Source organism: Alosa pseudoharengus, unplaced genomic scaffold (genome assembly GCF_046254945.1).
Source record: "Alosa pseudoharengus isolate Yale_2024_CS ecotype anadromous, Long Island Sound unplaced genomic scaffold, YU_APseudo_1.1 YU_APseudo_1.1_scf_21, whole genome shotgun sequence".
Taxonomy (NCBI): Eukaryota; Metazoa; Chordata; class Actinopteri; order Clupeiformes; family Clupeidae; genus Alosa; species Alosa pseudoharengus.
Genome location: NW_027468674.1, coordinates 26337057 through 26358401, shown reverse-complemented (window position 1 = coordinate 26358401; position 21345 = coordinate 26337057). Strand labels below are relative to the sequence as shown.

The window sequence follows — 21345 nt, the reverse complement described above, 5'->3', positions numbered from 1 at the left end:
GCAAGCAAGAGAAGCATTTCTAAACCACTTTGACTAAAGACAAGTCAGCTCAATTTTCAAGAGCTGAGGAGTGTAACTGGTGAAAGGGCTGACGGTAGCCTACTGAAAATCTCACCGTAAGCAATCGATACTAATTGCGCGGTGAATCAGACGAAAATCAAGCACTATCAGGATGCTGCAATGCAACTACAATTGACGTTATGAGCCAAGTCCAGAGATACAGAAGAGCCATGCATATTTTAAACATACCTCAAATCTAGGGAGGCCTGGCCTCCACACCAAGAACCCATTGTGCGCAATTTTCATATCGTTGCCCATGTTTTAATCGGTCACGTGTTCAAAATTCACCTTTCGAAATGGAGAAAAATATCACGTGACTCTAGAGGAGCAGGCCCTGAACGTTTGAATGGAGAGGGAAAAACCCTTTATAGAGCATAATGATAAGTCACAACTTAACCAATTGTGGTATAATTTTAGTGCAGACATGAGGGGAAATCCGGACCTTGTTTTTAAGATCTGCACACCTCGATCAGATGTCACTTAGAAGAGCTATCCATGCACGACAGGGCTACACAACCTGTTTTCGAAATGGACATACAGGGCTGATATATAACATCACAGATGTAAGGTGTTTGTCCATATGCGTTTGGGTATCCGTGCATGATATAGGCCTATGCTTCAATCATTAGAAACGAAGATGAAAGGATGCCGCTGTTCCCTGCTTGTTTTGAATCAATTGCTTAATTGGTTTGCGGGGCTTTGATCCCTCATGTATATCAACACGCGTGTTAAGACGCTCTACCTCCTCCTTTCACAGAAAAGTTAATTTTTAATAAGAATGGAGGTATAGGTTTAAGCGGTCAGTGTTGGTTGACATGGCTTTCGTTATATTAGAGGTCTGGTTATCAGCAATAACAATAATCATCAGGTTTACATCACAATATCAGAAAGTAGCCTATGTGTCTAGGACTATTTTTGTGGACAATCTGTTTTGCACAAATAGCCTACCCTCAGGAAAATTCGTTAATCTATGTCAGTTTTTCTTCAGTTGACTATTCGGCCAAATTCATGTGCTCTTATAGGTTATATATACATTTTTTACAAATTTAAAAAAAATATTTTTTTATAACGACAGCTCTTGCATAAATGCATGCCCGTGAATCTCATTGTGTGTCCAGTTAGTTTCTGAACCCAAATACAGAAAGTGTCATACTCTGATCAAGTCACTGAATCTGTTTGGAGATAGACTATAATCGCAGTCATTGATTATGGCAATCCTAAAGGATAAGCCATGTTTTCAACCTTGATGTGCAATATAAATCAGAGCCTATGAAAACAGAATGTCCGTCAACAAGACAAAAACAGTTGATTTACAATTTACAAATTTAACAATAATTTGCTAGTTTTCTAAGACAACTACACTTCAAAAGTAGCATAAAAGTAGTGCTGAACGCTGTCGTCACTTGTAAATCATTTTCTTGAAAAGTGACTTCTCACGCCTCCGGCCATAAACAATATGCCTCCCTCACAAACACCTAATGGCAGCAGCTTTACATAGCTGCAGACACCAGTTCACATATCACTATAAATCACGAAGACAAGCTACTAAACGCAATATTCCGCCACTTCTGAAAACAGTAGCCTAGTGCCCCGTTAAGTAGTAGATGAACTCCCTTTTTCAATGTTTTATACAAGCATGACCTACGGGCAATAGTGCAAAATGGATGAATTATTACATTAACTGTGATAGTGATAATTCATTTACACAGCGAAGGGTATAGGCTAAGCTACTTACAGTGGTATGTCTGGTGGCCGCGCCGATTCTCCCGCAGGTTTAATACAACCTTGCTGGTGTCCCTTTCGTTCGTTTTGCTGCACTCTACCTCGATTTTTTTGGCTCCGAAAGATACGATCATAATAGCTCGTCAGAGACAGCAAAACCGAGTCTCGGTGAATTTCCTAACGAATAGCCCATATCCATTCTGCAACCTCTGCATCAATTATTTAATGAAACACGTGATCACGCGGGGATGTAAGGGCTCTCGATTTTCCAGGAGGGGGGAGAGAGGCGAAATGCCACATATACTCTCCAATAGGCCCCTATGGCAGTGGTCTGTAGACATTAAACTACAGTTAATGTATATAAAGTATTTTGGCTTGATGTTCATTCAGATGGAAAGAAAAACTAAAATGTGATATATCTTATTTGTACACCCCATTTTCGTTTAACAGATAGCTGATACAAAGACATGTGATATAAACAAATAGATGGGATACTGAGTTCAACACTGACAGCCTAGCAAATGTTTTAGAATTCTTCGGGGAGAAAATTGCATCTATAGGCCTAGGTAATACAATGAGAAAAAAAAAACAGGAAATTCCAGCAAACCTCTTAATAATCCATTGTGTCTTTAAGATCGTCCATAGCCTACAATACATGCTTATTCAATAAGACTCTAGTGACAATTACTCGTAGATTTTAGATATAATTTAAACACCACCCATATTAAAGTGGTTGTTTTACAAATGTCTACATTGGCCACGAGCTCTCGGACACTTTTGACTTTTGTAGCTAAAATAGTCTTGATAGCCATAGCCTACCACAAACACGAATACCCATTTGGAAGCGAAATGTAGCCTGGGTGGGCTGTGCGTAGCCCTATGCACCCGAGCAGGCTCATCTTGCCAGGTCAACTTCTAAAACTCCTTTATCACTTCAATTTAAAGTCGAGTGCCTTCATGAAATAATAACTTAAGAATTACCTTTGTGCTGACAATTCGGCTTCCTTGGGGTGATTCATGTTATCCAGGAATATGGGTTGAAAATTATGGAGGCAAAAACGAAGTAGCCGATCTTGCTTGGTTCCTCAGAGAGTATCCGTCCACATCTGTTGCTGCATGACAATAGAACAGAAGAATTTTAATGAATCAGAGTGATTAATGATTTTCTGCACAGTGTCCTACTTGTTGTTAGAAACTTGCCTCAAACATAGACCGCGTGATGTGGTCTTTCCATTATCTCCATAGGTCTACACAGTCAAACAATAGAAGTTTAATCTGAACTCTTAAAACTTTTGAGATGGACTATAGCGTCAAAAATGTGCTTAGTGAATCTGGCCATAAATGATCTGCCTTTAAACACGAAATTATGGAAAATAATTAAATATAGAGAAATAGAGAGAAAAGTACAGGCTAAAGGGCAAATGTGATCCTATCATAATTACGAAGCATTAGTCAGAGATCACGCTTCTCCTTTACTAATTAGTCATTGGCCACTAAAGCTGCGTGATTTACAAGGGCTATTCGACAACTTAAATCGGCTCGGGGAGAAAGACGTGTTTGTGTAATGAACTACTATTGCCATAACACATTCAGCCTCAAACTACTTCCCCAAGTGTTTAAATATGGCCTCGCAGAGCCGAGGTGCATCGCCTATGGCTGGCTGCAACAACGTTTTCATGGCCTTTCTGGTATTGTATTTTTTGTTAAACTGTTGAAACATTGAGCATTCTTCCCCCTCATCTTTGTAAATAAAACAGGACACACACACACACACACACACATGATGAGAGTGAAACCACAATTTTCACAAAATAGCTTGTTACTCTCTCCGCAAAAGACAGGACTTGGAAGGGAGGTAGAAAATGCAGAGAAAGACAGTAGGCTAGGCTGTTCACACTGACCACAAGGCTTTTACTTCCAGCTTGAATAGCCTACTGAAAATGTCAAAGTCTAGCCTAAAGTTAACTGGTTGTAGTGACAAAAAGACATGTCATAATCTAATAGTTCAGATATAGCATAGCACGACAAACAACTTGTGGACAAATGGTCTATGTAAACTTATTCAGCGAAAATACACCATGGCAGGTGTCTCTGTCATGGGACAGGATATGAATTATTGCTTGCTGTGTGCACATACTGAATTCAACCAGTGCCATGCACAATCGCCATCTCTTTGCAGATGCAGTGCTCAGTGCTCGTTTGTTTTCGCAATCTGAAACCATAAAAGACTGGTTTCAAATAGACCCTAAATTCAAAGATTCAACCAGCTGAGGTAGGTCTATCCTGTTGTTAAACTCCTTATTGCATCACTAGGCTATGATCCATCCCACCCCAGACACGCATGTTGTGCAGTTCTCTGGGCGTGACAAAGTTAAAGGCTCCTGAGTAAATTATCCAGTGAGCCAAGCATGGTGTCTTTTTGCATTCGTTTTAGAATGAATTATAATCAATACATAAAACTAAGTGCGTGCGACATTTCTTCCATATTTGTTCTGCTGTCTTGTAATTTCTCCTTTGTGGGTATAGGCCTATGTGTGGCTATAGCACCATAGTTCCATGTGATCATGTTAGTATTCAAACCAAAAAGAACTGCACCCTACTAAGCTATGACACTTTTTAACCGGATAAATCTGTTTTTAATTGCAGTATAACTTTAACTACCAATATTTGCTCCTGCCCTCATTCACCCCATGCCACGTTCTATCCCTGCCCAATTAGCATCGTGCGCGCTCTCTCTGTCTCGGCTACTCCGAATGAGTGGATACGTTAGAAATATTATTAGTAAACAGGTTGCTTGCATGCACGATGACACTTGCATGACACTATTTATACATGAATGCTTGAAATGCGTCAACATCAATGCTTCAAAATCGCGCAAGGGAGGCCTACTCAACTTTCAGTAACCACTAACATATAGGCCTATCTGCTGTCAACTAATGTCAGGTCCGTGCAAAGTAGATAAAATAAGTTTGACGTTTATTCATATTTTTCGCAGACAGTACGTCCTGTTTTGGGCTGCATCTCAAGTCATCTAAATATCACATCATAAAAGGTTTCGTTGCTCCATCCACGCCGCGTTTGTATCAACTACATACTCCCCAAGACACGAATTTGCGATTGGGTAATGGCTTACACAAATTCGGATCTACAGGGTATACATAGATGATGGATATCTCCAGGAACATTGTTTTCAAAACATCCTTTGAACAAATCTTGCTTTTCTAATTTTGACATGACAGATTTCTGACACCACACAGGCACTGAGCCCTTATGGCGAGATTTCATTCCCGTCTCCATGCAGTTCATTATAAGCATCAATGCGCAGGAAGCGCATTGCTTTATTTCTTATCTCTAATGTATTGCTTGCTTGACATGCCTTCACTCCTTGGCGTGTCTACAATCGAATAAACTCTGAACTTTTATTTACACCCGCTTATATTGAAAACCCACACATGGTAAGAGGTGCATAGTATCGGGCACCTCTGATCATTTTCATTAGTCATTCACATCAAATTGAGAAGTGTGGTATGTTCGAGCATTATTGTGGGCCTCCTGTTGAAGCCACTGACCGGCCGGATGAGAAGATAGAATTGACACTCAGGAGTTAGGTCTATGTGTGACCTCTGATTCACCCCTCGCATGTCTTTTCAACATCTTCTGATATATAGTGCCTGTGATTTCGACGGTTGGTGACCGAGCAAGCAAAATAACCAAGGAATCACAACAACAAAAAACATCTTAACATCAAGCCGCAACATAGCCTAGGCCCACTCCACTGGAATATATTGCAGTTTATATTGTTTAGTTTATAAAATAATACATTTTATACACATACATTCCAAACCAGAAATTAACTTAATTGATTCTCAATTCTCTGCCATTTCACCTTTTTCAGATATGGTAGGCCTATTGTTTGACATCATTTGCCAAGCAGCCGACAATTTCACAATGACATCTAAATTCCGTGACCTCCAAATGAACCCCACTAGAGGAGAGCGAGCGCCCGTCACAATAGTGAATAAAAGAACTATGAGTGAAATATTGACTTGAACAAAAAATCTTTTCACTTGTGTATCAGCAAAATGTGACAACTCGTACATTATACTTCCTGCTTAAATGTAACATTTGTGTTACCTCTTCGGAGATGTAAACACCTAAGCGCAATCGAGATATAGGCTATATATGCACCCCATTACATGTAGGCCTATTATAAAAATAATGTGATTAAGTGCCACAGCAAAACCATGATATTAGTGTGATATAAATGGTTAATTTACTCAAATATGTAATGCAAATGAGTAAGTTAAAACTGCTAAAATGACAGAATGCAAAGACTGCAACAATGAAGTTGGTCTGAGGCGGGCTCTGCTGGCGACGCATAGTGTTGCATCATTCTTTTAGACCTGACTGGAAGAGCTGTCAAACTGGACGGCAATGCTTTAGTTACTCCGGTTACCTATGAGTTCGAGTACAAGGACAAAGAAATGTACTGAAATGCACGTTTATTGCCCAAAACATTTGCGCTAATGCCATGCGCATTCGTGCAGCAGTCTGAACCATCCATCGTTACTTTAGAATTAATTGTGCTTTTGTGAACTTGAGGGGGAAAATGTCTTTCTGACTATGTATATTTCTGAATACATAGCATAAAAAACAGTGAGAATTTAAATGTGAAGGTAGAAAAAATGCCAAGACCACAAATGTTGGTTTAACTCATAGCCAAAATACTTTGTCAATTTAACATGTAGGCTATAATAAAATAACTAAAATTGTAAATCAAATGTTTAACTTGTCATATTTATTATGCACAGATTACATAAGCTTCAGAAGTAAATAAAGAATATAAAATAATTCATAAGAATAACTTTTATACTCAGGAATTTCAATACAGGATAATATTTCTGCATTTAAGACCACCGATAGTAAATGTATGTATAAGCCTATATTTTAATCCTCTTCCTGCTTAGGGCCTCCTTGTTGAGCCATAGAATAACCTCTGGAACAATAAATAATATTCACTGAAAAGCAGTTGCTACGAGTTAAGGTACTAACCATTCGCAATCTAGCGTGAGACATCAGAGAGAAGCTGAACCCAACTGTCTTCCTGACTTGGTCGCCCTGGTCTCGGTTAAGCGTGCAGTGTTGCGAGGTGCCACGGCTATGCTGAGCAGGCATGTGCGCTGGACCCGTCTCCTGACCTCGCGTTGATCCCGCTCCTATGAATAATTGATGAGCTTCGTGCACAGATTACCCCTATCAATATGCAAAACACATTATAGCCTACTGGTAAAATGGCACTTTAATAGTTATGCATTGTGGAAGTGTTTCCACCTCGTACTTGGGTATATGTGCGTATTTTGAGTTTTGTTTGCGTTACGTCTTGATTTAGGTGCTCCAAAACACAAACTACAGTTGGAACAGTTATTTCCTTTATAGTAAAACACGTGTAGGTAATTAGAACCTGGGTTACAGTATTCGCAATATGTAGTTCAATATATCACCTGTATAGTGGACTTCTTCTATCCATCAATGATCTCACATTTGCATCTGTTTACTAAACAAGCCATGACGCAAGCTCAGTGTAAGCAATTGAACGAGACCACCCTGGCTTAGTATTTGGTGCTGCTGGTGACATCATTGAAAGACTGAGATTTTCAATAATGTATATCATAAATACGTACAATTATAACTCACATTTGGTTTAGACGTCTAACATTTCTACCTACATGGACTGCTACACACCTTCAAGTCAAAAGGTCAGATTGAAAGTTGGTAGCCTATGGCTAAGTATCCACAGAGTGGGAGAGTTGTATCCGCCGTTAGTGCTTAATGACAACAAATGCACCAGGCACACCCTGAATGATGCCCCACCCAATTTCTTACACTCCACAGAAAATTAATATCAAGTTGCAAAGTAGCTGAAAGGAGTTATTACACTCGCCTCCACTAAAGGCGTGCGACTGATTCTGAAATGGCCACATCCAGGTTTGCCGTTCATTTCGGATCGAAAAGCACAACAATTAGGGGAAGAGAAAACACAGGCCATCACAAGTGCATGACTATTCCATTACCAAACACAGACATCGAGGCAATATAGCAGGTGTCATTTAATTGCAATCTGTTGCCAGTTATTTAAATCTATGAAGGCCTGTACTTAACAACGTCTGTATTTTTGTACACACATTTCTGTCGCAGTCTTACATGTACTTGCGAATACGGGTAAGGAACACTGGACACATGTAGGCTACCTGGCATCTTCTTGTGCCACCTCGGTAAATCATACATAGCCTAGCAGATGAACAAACTGATAAATCAAGCCACACAAAAGTACGCAAACTTACTTCGAGTTGTCAGTCCCATATTGTTGTGTGTGCACCTTAAACTGTCGCACAGACCTGCCTGCATATCCAAGCTTTAGCCTACTTCCTCGACTGCTCAAGACAAGGGACCAAAAGGACACTGAAACGTTCACAGTCTACATCCTTTTAGAATCCCGTCGAAGCAGTTAAACCGTCGCTTACATTCAAGAATGTGAATTATGTCGCACATTGTCAACTCCCCAAAACCATAAAACTAACTTTATGGACCCCACGTGACTTTGGAGAGCTACTGAGGGGTATATGGAGGACTTCAGGAGGAATTCCTGATCCATCGGGGATGTAAATGTTACAAGCATGTCATACACATTTATGATGGCTAATTTGTAGCCACAGACCATTACGACCCTTGTTGTTTAGCCAGGGTAAATATGCCTAGGAAATATTATAGTCAGAAAAAAAAAACAGACAGAAGTACTCATCTTTTACAATGATCATTTTGAGGTAAGTCCACAGGTTTAACGTTTGTTTTATCAGATATGGTTGTTAAGAATTTTCACTAATGTATTAGTTGGGAACATTCTGCCACACTTTACAATATGTAGGATAGCCTAGCCTACAATATAGCCTAATTTGACAATAATGAGACGAATTACAAATCCATACATTCAGTCAAATTAACAATGTAGCCTACACATTCAAACACAAAACGGATAGACAGGATATCCTAGATCACACTTTAATGTGTCTTTTGACATTAAATTGGCGCAAACAGGTCCATGGAAAATTTACAATTAGGCTACAACAACAAAGGTCACCAAAAAGTCAGTTTCTACAACTCTTGAGCTGAGTGTAGCCAGACAGTATAGGGTGAATTTTAGTGGTCAGTCTAGAGCGCTTTGAAGAGCAGAAGAATCAAAGTTCAAACATTTTGTGACTGAAAGAAACTTTATTTTTTTTTCGAAACTAAGTTAGCTTAACTAATCTTAAGATACAAATACAAAGACCCTATCGCCAAAAAGACTTTTAAACATGACTTTTGTCATCACAAAACATTCACCATTCACTTTGCGCACTATAGGCCTACAAATAACATATTGGTCACAATAAAACTTTGAAACACATTTAATTCCTTAATGGAAACATTTGGCCAAGGTCATTACTGCATTGCAAAATATTTACTACACAAATGTATTTGATGGGAAGATATCTTGTACCTATACTGTGTTTTCTGACTGAGGAAATGAATGATATGCTCATATAAGCATTGAACATCACAGAAACATCGAGACTGTACTGCAGTTTCTACGTAAGCTTTTGCGGCGGCTCATAGAAGTTATCTTATTATTTTCATTCATTTCTTTAGCGGCCAAGTAGTATGAGATGTAAGACTGTACACTGTACAACTGATAAACTGTGAATACGTTACACACAATTAAGGTCTCACATAGGACATGCTTACTGCACGAAAGTATAAATCTGGCACATGACATTTGCACTATATATGACAATATTTATGCTATTGTGGCTTCATTTTTAAATCATAAGAGCTATGATGAGAATACTTAACGACAACACTATGTGTGCATCATCAGGACCACATGAAATTTGTATGTCGTCTAATGATCACAACATGCCGATGAGTGCAGGGCAGTCTGCAGTATCACAGGGGATTTTAACTCCACGATACGACTGTCAATTCTGGAAAGCGCTACCGGCAGTAGCCAGACTCATGCTTTTCAGTTTGTTGTCCTTCTTCCATTTCATCCGGCGATTCTGGAACCAAATCTTAATTTGCCTCTCCGAGAGGCACAGCGCGTGGGCTATCTCTATCCTCCTCCTCCGGGTTAGATACCGATTGAAATGGAACTCTTTCTCCAGCTCAAGGGTCTGGTAGCGCGTGTACGCGGTTCGGGCCCGTTTCCCATCCGGTCCAGTCATATCTACATGGCAAGGACAATAAGCAACGTGGGGAGAGCGTTATTCATCTGCACAAACCGGCAAGAAATATAACGTTATGGCTATTAGACCGTATTGTGCGGACAAAGCGGATCCAAGAATGCGCCTTCTACACGCACTGTCCCACCATATGAGGCAACACAGTACCTAGGCGACTGAAAACATGCATTAGGTTTGAATATAACTAGGATTCTTAGGAATTTAACATCATGATCTTACTTCTAGTCTCTACGTTGCTCCAACCCCCCAAATTACAGATTCTTCTTTGTTTTCACGCCTGTCACATAGGCTACTTACTTCAGTTATACAGTTATTTTTTCCCTTCATCCCATGCAATAACAATAAAATATACAAACAAAAGCTATCATACATTTCACGGTTTCTTAACCTAATTTCATGTTCTTACATCGAGTTCACAAGTAGACTGCCTCCAGTGATTTATGACGCCTTCGATAAATCTGACCGTTTGCAACAATAACCGACTAAGAAACACTAACACACAAATCAATAGCAAAGCATCATTGTTTAGAGAGATATATACCATGGCTAATGTGCAGTTTCCTCATCCAAGGGAATATTTGAGGCGTTTGCCCATCGCTGGGTGTTGTAGTTGATGAGGCGATAGATTCTTGTTTCTGCGTCCGTGGAGTGGAGTTGGCAGCGTGTGCGCTTTCCTCGGGTTCGGAGGACACGCTGGTCTCTTCTATTTCAGCAAACTGTGTGCTACTGTTGTTGGTAAGACTGCTGCTGTTTTTTAGGTTGTTGCCTGTGACTGTGCTCTGGTCGGATGGGGTAGAGGATCCCTTCAGATCCAGGGTCTCGTTGTTGGCACAAGGCAGGGGATCTGGAGAAGCGAGCGAGCAGCTCGGTGGTCTGTACCGGGTATCCGGGCCCGCGTTCTGGAAACTACGGGAATTATCTCCAGCAGCCCCGAAGTGCCCATTGCCGTTTGAGCGATTTACACTTAGGTCCATTCCATTGTAGTTATAACCGAAGGAGCCTGAATGCATGGTTGCGGTGTCCCTGTACGAAGCGTTCATAGCGCCGTTAGTCCCATAATTTAGCAACTGATAGTCGGAGCCATTTGGATAGCGCCCTGCGAACGAGTTTAGAAAATAAGAACTCATTTGGTTATTTTTAAGCTCTTGATTTGTAGATCTTGGTCGTTATAATCCCCGTGCTGTACGATTTATGATGTAATAATGAATTATAGCAATGTACTGTACTTCGTTTTTGCCATGTATGCGCCCAAATATGGGAGTGCGTTTAGGAATCACGTGCCTTTGTTGACCAGTCGTAAATTCTCTCTGATGACTTCAAGAGGTAATTCATGCTCTATGGTTACAAATGATGACGAAATGATGATCGTTAGGTTCAACTCAATGGAGCCTCCCCACTGAGCGCCGTGATCCATGTTAGCGGAGAGCGTCACCTACTGGAAGAAGTGTTCATTTCCCTTCGAAAATACCTGCAGATTTTATGCGTTGTTTTTATTACTCAGCTCCGGTGCGCCATTAAATTAAAATAGGCTATTATTAAAACGATTATACCACTGATCTGATTTTAAGTACATTATATAGTCGTAAATATAAAAGTGACTGATCTTAGTAGCCTAGGTCTAAACCAACCGTATATGGCTATGAGAGCCACTCCCTGTCCCCAACAGTTTATAGCTGCAAACATTAATATTGGAAAAACAAACAGACTAGTCAATATTAAATCACAATTACTATCAATATTGACAACAATCTGATGTCTTACTGTAAACGAGTTGTTAGCCTGTCCATAAGACAGAAAGGCAAAAGAAAAGATAGTAGGCTACCTACTTTTTGATCACTGATAGGCTATATGAGCATTACTTTGAATGCGTTTCTTTAGAATGTCCAGAAACGGCTTGGTACCAAATAGTAACAGCATCTATTACAATACAGTGGCCTCATATCAGCATCTGAAGGTGAAAATCCACAGCCAAAAAGCACCCCTTTGATGCCCTAAAGGAATTGACGACATCAATGCCATACCAAAAGTCCATGTTTATATCTGGATTGTCATGACAGCGTCTTATATATCTGGATCATGTTTCTCTTCAGTTTTCAATCACACACAAGGAAAATAAGTTACTATTTGGTATGAATACATCTTTTTATTGGCAAAATGACTGCTGACAAAGACCACGCTATTTCGAAGTTACATGTAGCTACACGGACACATGACAAAATAATAAATAATTATTGTACAAAACATTTAAAATACAGGTGCAAAATGTCATCTCACGAAGAGCGCGCGAGATTATTTATTAGGTAAAGATGGACAAAGTTCAAAATGTGCACGCTGATTTAGTGACTTTGTCCTTAGATATCTATGCTATTGACAATACTACAAACACAAAAAAACAGAATAATAAAATATAAGCTCTTGGCAGTTTAGGTAGTTTCAACAAGGCAGAGGGGAACCTCTGGATTCCAGAAGACAAGTTCTACGATAAAGCCAAATGTTCTATCATTGAAATTGTTGTCGTGATAGCCTTTGTCGTATTTCTTGGATAGACAGGCCTAGCTTTTCTTTAACTGGTAATAAGATTTTTACTTATGACACATCACGCACATTTTAAATTAAATCATGGAATTATTCATTCTTTTAGAATGACCAATATCAGTTCATCTTTACTCCTTCTTCGTGTCGCCATCCTCCTCTTCGATGGGCTTCGTGGAGTTTATTACTTTATTTTCCTTTTTCCACTTCATCCTACGATTCTGGAACCATATTTTTATCTGCCGTTCCGTTAGGCATAGAGCGTGAGAGATCTCGATTCTGCGTCGACGGGTTAGATACCGATTGAAATGAAACTCCTTCTCCAGCTCCAGTGTCTGAAAGCGCGTGTACGTCTGACGACCCCTGCGGCCAGTGTGACCCGAGGGCCCTGTCAAAAACGGGGGAAAGATAATACGCCTTATGTAAACATATGGTCAACCCTTATGGACTGTATTGATGATCATGCATTAACATGTCAGTTCAAAGCTGCATACATAGACTATACTCAACAATTGAACAAATTCGAAAAATGTTAACATATTAAGAATACATTTTAAAAAGTGGCATGATATGAAATACCCCAATGGTCTGTTCAGGATGCTCACACCATTGACCAGAATAGTTTCCATGGTGGATAATTATAAGCTGAAGATCCCAAGTAATTATACCTGAACATTGGAGATGTTATTTTGCTAAACCACTAGTTCGGTTTACGACCATAACATGCTCAAAAACACAATCTGCTGTTCAAAGACGGACATGGTTTTCGCTTACCGTTACAAGAGTTCATTCGTTGCATCCAGGGGTAAACTGGAGTGCACAACTTGTCATCGCCGCCTGGGTATCTGTCTGTGTTTTGTTCCGAACAGTCGGTCTTGCACTGGTCCTGCGTTAACACAAGCGGGTGCTCATCCAGTCCCCCGAGCGGACACGAGCGCTCAGCGTCTCGGTAAAAACTACTTGTGTAGTCGGTTGCGCCGGTTGCAGTCCGACCGTAAACTCCCGTACCTTGCTGGTAATAGGAGGATGGGTAAACCTTGTCTTGAACATTGGAAGCTCCGTATGTGCCGCTGGGATAGTGTCTTAAAGGGTCGGTATATCCGGAGGAATATAGCGGTATCTGACCCAAAAAGGACTCCTGTCCTCCGGGGAGAGACACAGGGAAAGTTGAGTTTACAAAATAGGAACTCATTGGACAGCCAGGCCTATTGTCCGAGTGTTATGATTTGTTGTGTTTTATAGTCCAAGTGGTTTTGCCATTACTTTATCGGAGATTTGGTTTTAGCCGAAGGGGGGTGGCGAGGTGCCAATGTGGGACCGAGAGCAACTGTACCATCTGATCAGTAGCTAACCAATGGCGAGCGTTTGTGGTAACACAACAGCACCCAGGGGGAGTCTCTTTTTCCATGGCTTGAAATCCCCAGAGCATATCAGAGCGCACAAGACTTTTCCCTCCGTTTCACATTTTAAATGAGTACACAGCTTATCATTCACCTGATTTTACAGTTTTTTTAAGAGCGCACTTATCCGTTTCGTTGAGGCCAGAAATATTTTTATGTATAAGGGCAGGCTAGAAAAAAATGGCAAGAAGTGCACAGATTATATTTTACTTTTTTTACAATGTTAATAATGATATAAAGTAAGTCTAGTCTATATTTTGAGAGATATTCGTTGCATTTCACTGATGCGGCTATGAATATTGAAAAATTAAGAGATCAAGAAAATGTCAACGTCTCATTAAAATGTCAAAATATTATCTTTTCTTGGAAGCACACGGTTCCCCCCCCCCCCCCCAGTTGCATAAATGCCCAACCTAGCCTACACACCGGAGCATCCAATCAGGCGCGTTCATGCGCGCGCACAGGTTTGACCTTTATACGCTATAGTCTCATGATTGCAGGGTATGAAAATACCAGACGTTGTGTCAAATGTTTGGTCTTCGCTTGGTTCCCAAAGGATAAAAGTGATGTTCAGCTCTCATCACGTACACCAATGAACTCCACTTTACAGACGCAGACCACAATACATAAATAAAACACCCAATTCCAAGGGAAAACCCTTGTTAGTTTTACTTAATTGAATATACTTTGCAGAAGGCTACAATCCCGCTGTTAAAACAGACACACGTTTTAAGCAGTCTTGTTTCATCATCAAGAAAGTAATCTATTTTAGCATCATTAATAGACATACTGCCGTCAGCCTTTAGTAGCCTACTCCAAAGTAGCCAACTCCTAATACGACTTAAATCCACATCTCAATCATATTCAGTCTCGTTTCATCAGCAATTCAAGGTGGTCTAGTAAACGTTAACAAGAAAGTAGCCAACAGTCTAATATTAGCCTATCAGTAATTAATACTGGCGCTAACCTTAAGTAGCATACTCCTTACACTCCATCCACATCTAGTTATGGCCTTTTTAGTGTGTAGGTTGTCAGAAAATGTGAGCTTTACTGCAGTTATCTGACTGAAGTCTCTCGCTTTCAGTACCAACAGCTGGAGTTTTCCTGGATTATCAGGTCTGATCTACTAATAAAAGGCCGCGCCAGTGGATCAAACATAAAGAATCTGCGGCTTGGCAGTCGATTTTATCATCAACCTGGAGCAGTTCAGTTTTCTTCAAACTTCGTTAATTTATACAGCGTTCCCCACAATATTCTCTCATGTCGCCTATGATGACAAGACTGTGAGTATTCAAGAAAAATTAAATACAACAACATTGACGGTTTTGTAATATGCAATATAGTCAGCAACAGTTACCTATGTTTTAGATGCAATTCATAAGTATTTCACTCTGTCCTTCGTCTAATTGTCGCATAGTCTTAACCTGAGCCTTCTGTTTTTTGTTTGTTTGTTTGTTTTTTAAGATAAAGGAACAGTAACAGTAATTTCGGATTTGTGCTGCAAAATAGTTACACAGGTATGTATGTGCACGGCTATTTATCCTGGGATATAAGATTTTTTCCACGACCAGAAAGATTTAGCTATTTTTAGAAGGCCTATTACGTAATAACTTAATTGAAATGGTTCATAATATTAAAATAACATAAATATTGTCTTGAGTGAGTCATGATTTTTTGACGTAGATCCCCGTCTGTCTTATTTATCCTGGTCCTTTGTGGAGAATTAATCAAATGCATTTTTACCGAATATGATGAATAGTTGAAATTGTTTGCGTCCTTTCTACTGTCTTTCCGGTGCATCTTGTTTCTCACAGACGAATTTCGGCATAGTCAACATAAATACCAAGACAAGAGACTGAAATCTGGATCTTACAAACCCTGACCTATAAAGCTGACCTTTTTGAACGGAGTCATACTATCCACATTTTGGACCTGGATGATGTCCAGACTCTGCACCATTCCAAACACCATTTCACTCTGGAAACATTTCTGATCTGACTGTGTTTTACGTTAATCGTCATGGCACAAACACGAAATATATTTACTTAACATTAAATATACACAGCAGTTTAAAGAAAGGACACATTAAAGGGCTGCTTATTGGTATTGAGGAAGGGCACCAGCTACCCCCATCTGCAATGCAGCTAGAGCAGACGCGTAGTACGGTCAATTGATTGAGATGAAAAGGCAGAAACAAAAAGAAAATCAGAGAGGTCCCAAAGACCCAGGTTCCCAGGATATAGGCTGTATATCAAGCCCACTGCAGACACACCAACAATCCGGCCACTGCATTCCCCAGTTTACAACCCCTGCATTCACCGCAGTATCACAAGTTTTTGGCACCCCCTACCCTCTCAAGTCTCCCAGCTGGTACTAACGATCAACCGCAGTTTCAAAGCATAGACCCACTCTCTCTCTCTGTCTGTCTCCCTCACACACACACACACACACACACACACACACACACTCGCACTCGCGTTCTCTGTCACACACACACACACACACACACACACACACACACACACACGGTAATACCCAGTGTAGTCGCTAGGTGGTCTCGCAGAGTAAGAAATGATAAGCTCGAGAAGAAAACAGTCATTTGGAGCAAGGGACAGTATTTCTATATACACATAAAATAACAAAACAAAGTAGTGTTAGCAATATGAGCATATTCGAATCAAGAATGAATATGATTGCACTAGGATTTCCAGTTCATCTTAATCCAATATAGACCTCATTGTCCTATATAGACATTTAAGTAGTCCACAATCATTGTGTTGCTTAATTTGTCATCATGAATGCCTATTAGCCATCGATTCCGGAGATGTATTTTACCAAATGGAGATTGTTTTAAGTTTGCATGGCACAGGGATTTATTCAACAGAGAGCAATAACGAAACGAAAGCATAGGCTAGTCATTTCTCATTCATATTTTGCAGGCAAGGGTGTTCATGCAAAACAGCCTATATCCTTCTTTTGACGAATGTTTACGCACACCACCAACTCAAAAGATATACATTATTAAATGCAGGCCCCAGACAGTTTTATGCAATGCCAGACATGAGCTACATTCCCTATATATGAAGCTATACAGCAAAATTGTCTAGAATAAACTATGAGTTTTGAAAGAGCAAAAAACAAGTCGATTAGCCTTTAAGTTATCCAAGTACATTTACATAAGATATACAATAAACACAAGTCCCTGTTATCAAGAGTGCCATGAACGCCATTTAGCTCCGCCAACAGGATGAAGCTACACAACCAGGTTACATGGTCAACACCACTCCCCATCTTTTCTGATGGCGCTGCCATCTTGTGAGTGATATCCCTGCACACTCAAGCAACACTAACAAATCGATAAATGTATGCTAGTTGAATCTAGGACAAAAATCAGTCAGAGTAGCACTTTAGGTGTTTAGTATTCAACCAGACAGTTTTACGCACGGCTATAGCTTTTCAAAGATGAACAAGGCAAAGTTTCCATCTTAATTATAAACAACAAACATTTGGCCCACCTTTCGTGCAAATCTGGGTTATCTGACTCAAAAGTGAAAGGCCCCTTAACAAATGGCATACATACTCATGGCTTACACGTATTTTTGGTGAGAAAAATCTATATAGATATAGATTTTCAACGATATCAATGATATGCCATTGCCGAGTTACCATGGAGCCTACCTTTGTTGGTCATTTTTCATCTGTCCAGAGGGTCCTCCAAACGAAGCAACTGGCTTATCGTCATTCATCGTAACTAACTGTAGCCAAGATTCGAGGCTAGTATACATTATGAACCTATCGGAAAAAAAGTCGACTTATATGAAAAATGAACAAAGCCTTCGGTGACGTTCTGACACTTACAACGCTGCACGGAGACGGAAATCCCAATCACAGAGCTTCATTAGCATGGCGGGAGAGATTGGGCGCTTCATCCATCTGAACAGCTTCAGCACATACAAACTACCTTACATGCACAATGCATAATTTGAACGAAAGAAACGAGGACTAAGAAAACAGAGGTGTTAGACACTGTGGCGTGGTCAAAGAATGCTGCAATATAACCAACCACTTGGGATATCATAAAAAGTTCATGTTCACGGCAGGCTGTCCACATGACCTGCATCAGCCAATCCAAGAGCGGATCCACTCATAAAGTTCTATCACAAAGTTGTAAATTTTCATAAACAACCAGGAATTTATAGCATTTCTTCATGAGGGCATTAGCAGCATTTCTGACGACGCCATCTTTACTTGCGTAAAACAAGTAGGAAATACTGAAATATAAACTGTTAAAGCATTTTCTAGGATCTAGGTACCAGATGAAAGCCCGAATGAAGGCAACCTTTGTTTAGATATTGTGATTTTGCAACACAAGAACATACGATTGAGTTAATTCAATTTTAAAATCCCAGTACCATTTAATTATTTATTTTGGAAGGACAAGCCTTTTATATTATCTTTGGGAATACCGCATTATGCTAGAGGGATGTCTAGGGAGCCTCAAGCTTTGGATAGGCCTTGGTCGCATTTTAAATATTAGTTGGTATCAGAAATGACCTTTCGTTCTTTCCCTCGGGTACAAGATACAACAGATTATATGCTCCAAAATAGTTGCAACGGAAAAACAGACTAGATTAAGGTGATATGGCCTATCGAAATAAAACACATGATATCTGTTCAATCCTTTGGAATTGGGCGGCAAGAAAAGATTTTCATAGGAAATGCGAAGAGGCCTTTAGAACTCTGCATTGGCACAAAAGAGGCCTTTAGAACTCTGCATTGGCACAAAAGATCCCGTTTCCTTTTCTTGTTATTTTTAGCAGCTATATCCGACTTTTATTGATGCTGTAAAACCATAAAACAACTTGGCCAATACAACCTATTTCCGACAGAGCGTCTGGTGAGACGTTGTCGGAATAAGATCCGACAACTTTGTATGTCCATGTTTTCTTCCTCAAAGATATTTTCTTGCGCATAAGGCAACGATTCTGGCAATATTTGCACAATTTACGCACAGGTAATGTACAATGTTTACATGTTTGTTTTTCAAGAAAATTATGAGATATTAAAATCAAGGCATTGCTTGGAGATGGCATCACAGAAACAGATACAAAAGTGAAAAACAAATGGCGGATGATGTTATGTGCACAGATCAAGAGCTACGGAATGGTGCAACAATGTTTTAGGCTATATCTGATGTACATTTCGCAATGATGCGCATATTTAGAAAAGTGCAGTTCTTTTCTATTTAAAATGTCTTAATAAAGGGTTGATAATCAATCTACGTGTTCAATTCCAGACCTCCCATCAAAAAGTCTGGACTAAAATCGTGGGGGGCAGCAGGGTCTATATAATATTGTTTTGAATTGTATAACTCCCGAAGTTCCTCTTGAAAGCAGGCCTACTAAACAGGCTAACCTTAGTATATTATTTGGAAATCCGTAACGAAAACAAGTCTTCATATTAGACTATTTCGCATTAGACCAATAGCCTATAGGCCTATACTGTCAAAATATGATCCTTTATTCATATCACCAGTATAGGCTTGATATTCAACCTATAGGCCTAGCCAAATATTAAGCCTAGCCTAGGCTATTTGACCCCAGGCTAAGCTTGACCAAACAGCCACTATGTCATGTTTTTTATGAAAGGATAGCCTGTGAGTTTATTATAATCCAGGAATATTTCGAAAAATTATCTGATAACAACAGATGAGCAGCTACTATTGGTAGGCCTATACGGTCTGTTCAGAGAACATCTTCCCTTGAGCACGATGTCTATCTAGAAAATATCTCTTGAATTACCCTGGATTTGTTTTTATCTCAGGTCATATAAACCACCCCTCGTTATGGTAATGGATTTATATTTTTTGCATGTTATTTTGCATACCATTTGGCATATTTTCCATTCTTTCTGACGGTTTTATTGTGAGAATATCTGGACTATCGTAAAATTTTGGGCGCCTGTGCCTTTTTGAAAATAGTTTTCTGTACAGTGTGCTAAATTATTAATAAAGTATTTCAGCCCATTTCAGATGTGTATGCTTGTATTTGTATAGTGCGAGGAACACTTGTTTTATATTTGGTAAAACGATGGTAAATTTGTGTCAGTTGGTCGGCCTGAAGGCAACGCATGAAAGAAGGTGCGGGCCCAAGCGTCTCCGAGATCAGACTTTGGGACCAGACATAAAATCCTAACGACCATTGTTTATGCATTTGCCCTAACTTTATTTCCGTAGCATTCAAAAGAAATTACGTTGGAATAGCCTACCCAATCCGAAAAGCAAATACTGTAGTGTTATAATCTATCTGATCAAGCAGATATTGGTATTCTGATGTACCGTACGCCTATATTGGTTAATTTTCTTTTGATGTTGGCATTAAAGGATTTTTTTATATGTATGGGTTCTATATAAGAGAATATTAAGCATATTATTTTTGTCTTTCCCTGAAGATAATCCAAGACAAGTCGTTTCCTCACTCTAATACCCACTTCAATTAAACATTTCACATCAGCAGGCCTAGGCCTACCCTGTTAACAACCATGGACCGTTTCAACATTATAATTTCGAAAAATACATAGTCTATTGAAGAATACCTCACAAAATCACATCGCATCATATGGACCAATGTTGAGTGAAAATGTAGGGTTTTTTTCATTGTCTACTGGTGTGAATTTGATCCAAGAGCGGTAATGAACACAGGTTTCACTAGTGTAGTAGAATTTAAGATGACTCTAGGCAACAACTATTTTACCCAGCTCTGTCGAACAGACTATAGTTTTACACTATCTACTAAGATGACCATCAAAGACTTACCAGATGTCCAGGAAATGCTGTGCGTAATCCTGCTTTTCCTGAAATGTTTTGAGATCACAAAAATGGACGCCTTATAACTAGCCTACAATGTAGCAAGACATGCATAGTGTGGTAGACTGTATAACAACATTGAGTCCCTTTCATGGGAGTGCTGCAGACGCAATTGTGACAAAATGCTGTGACACTTGGATTTGCCTTTTTACGAAAAAAAAAAACTTTATTGAACCCCAATCAATCACCCATCCTCTGTCACTTCAAGTTACAGACGCTTCCAGTTCAGGACAATAAAAACAGCAGTTGAGAAACAGAACACGTCATGAATTGCCCCTTATAAATTCAGTAGTGCGGTTATAAATACGTTTGTATTCGTTTCACAGTATGTACCTTCTACTTTTGCGCTTTAGCATGCTTTCCGAAGAAAACACAACACTAACAGACAAAAATACGAGGAAGTAGACAGGAATGAATATAGGTAGTTTGTACACATCTAAAGTTTTTTTTTTTCATTATAAAAAGGTAAACGCAAAAAGTGCATCACATG

General features: G+C 39.6%; 2 protein-coding genes across 2 annotated transcripts; both read right to left on the bottom strand.

Annotated features, from left to right (window-relative positions):
• Positions 1-9794: 9794 nt before the first annotated feature.
• On the bottom strand, positions 9795-11185 carry hoxb5b (homeobox B5b). Its single transcript, XM_076298981.1, has 2 exons — positions 10600-11185; positions 9795-10042 (listed from the first exon to the last, which is right to left on the bottom strand). The coding sequence occupies exons 1-2, from the start codon at positions 11183-11185 to the stop codon at positions 9795-9797; spliced, it is 834 nt and encodes a 277-aa protein (XP_076155096.1).
• A 1536-nt stretch (positions 11186-12721) lies between these two features.
• On the bottom strand, positions 12722-13782 carry hoxb6b (homeobox B6b). Its single transcript, XM_076298980.1, has 2 exons — positions 13365-13782; positions 12722-12978 (listed from the first exon to the last, which is right to left on the bottom strand). The coding sequence occupies exons 1-2, from the start codon at positions 13780-13782 to the stop codon at positions 12722-12724; spliced, it is 675 nt and encodes a 224-aa protein (XP_076155095.1).
• Positions 13783-21345: the final 7563 nt, after the last annotated feature.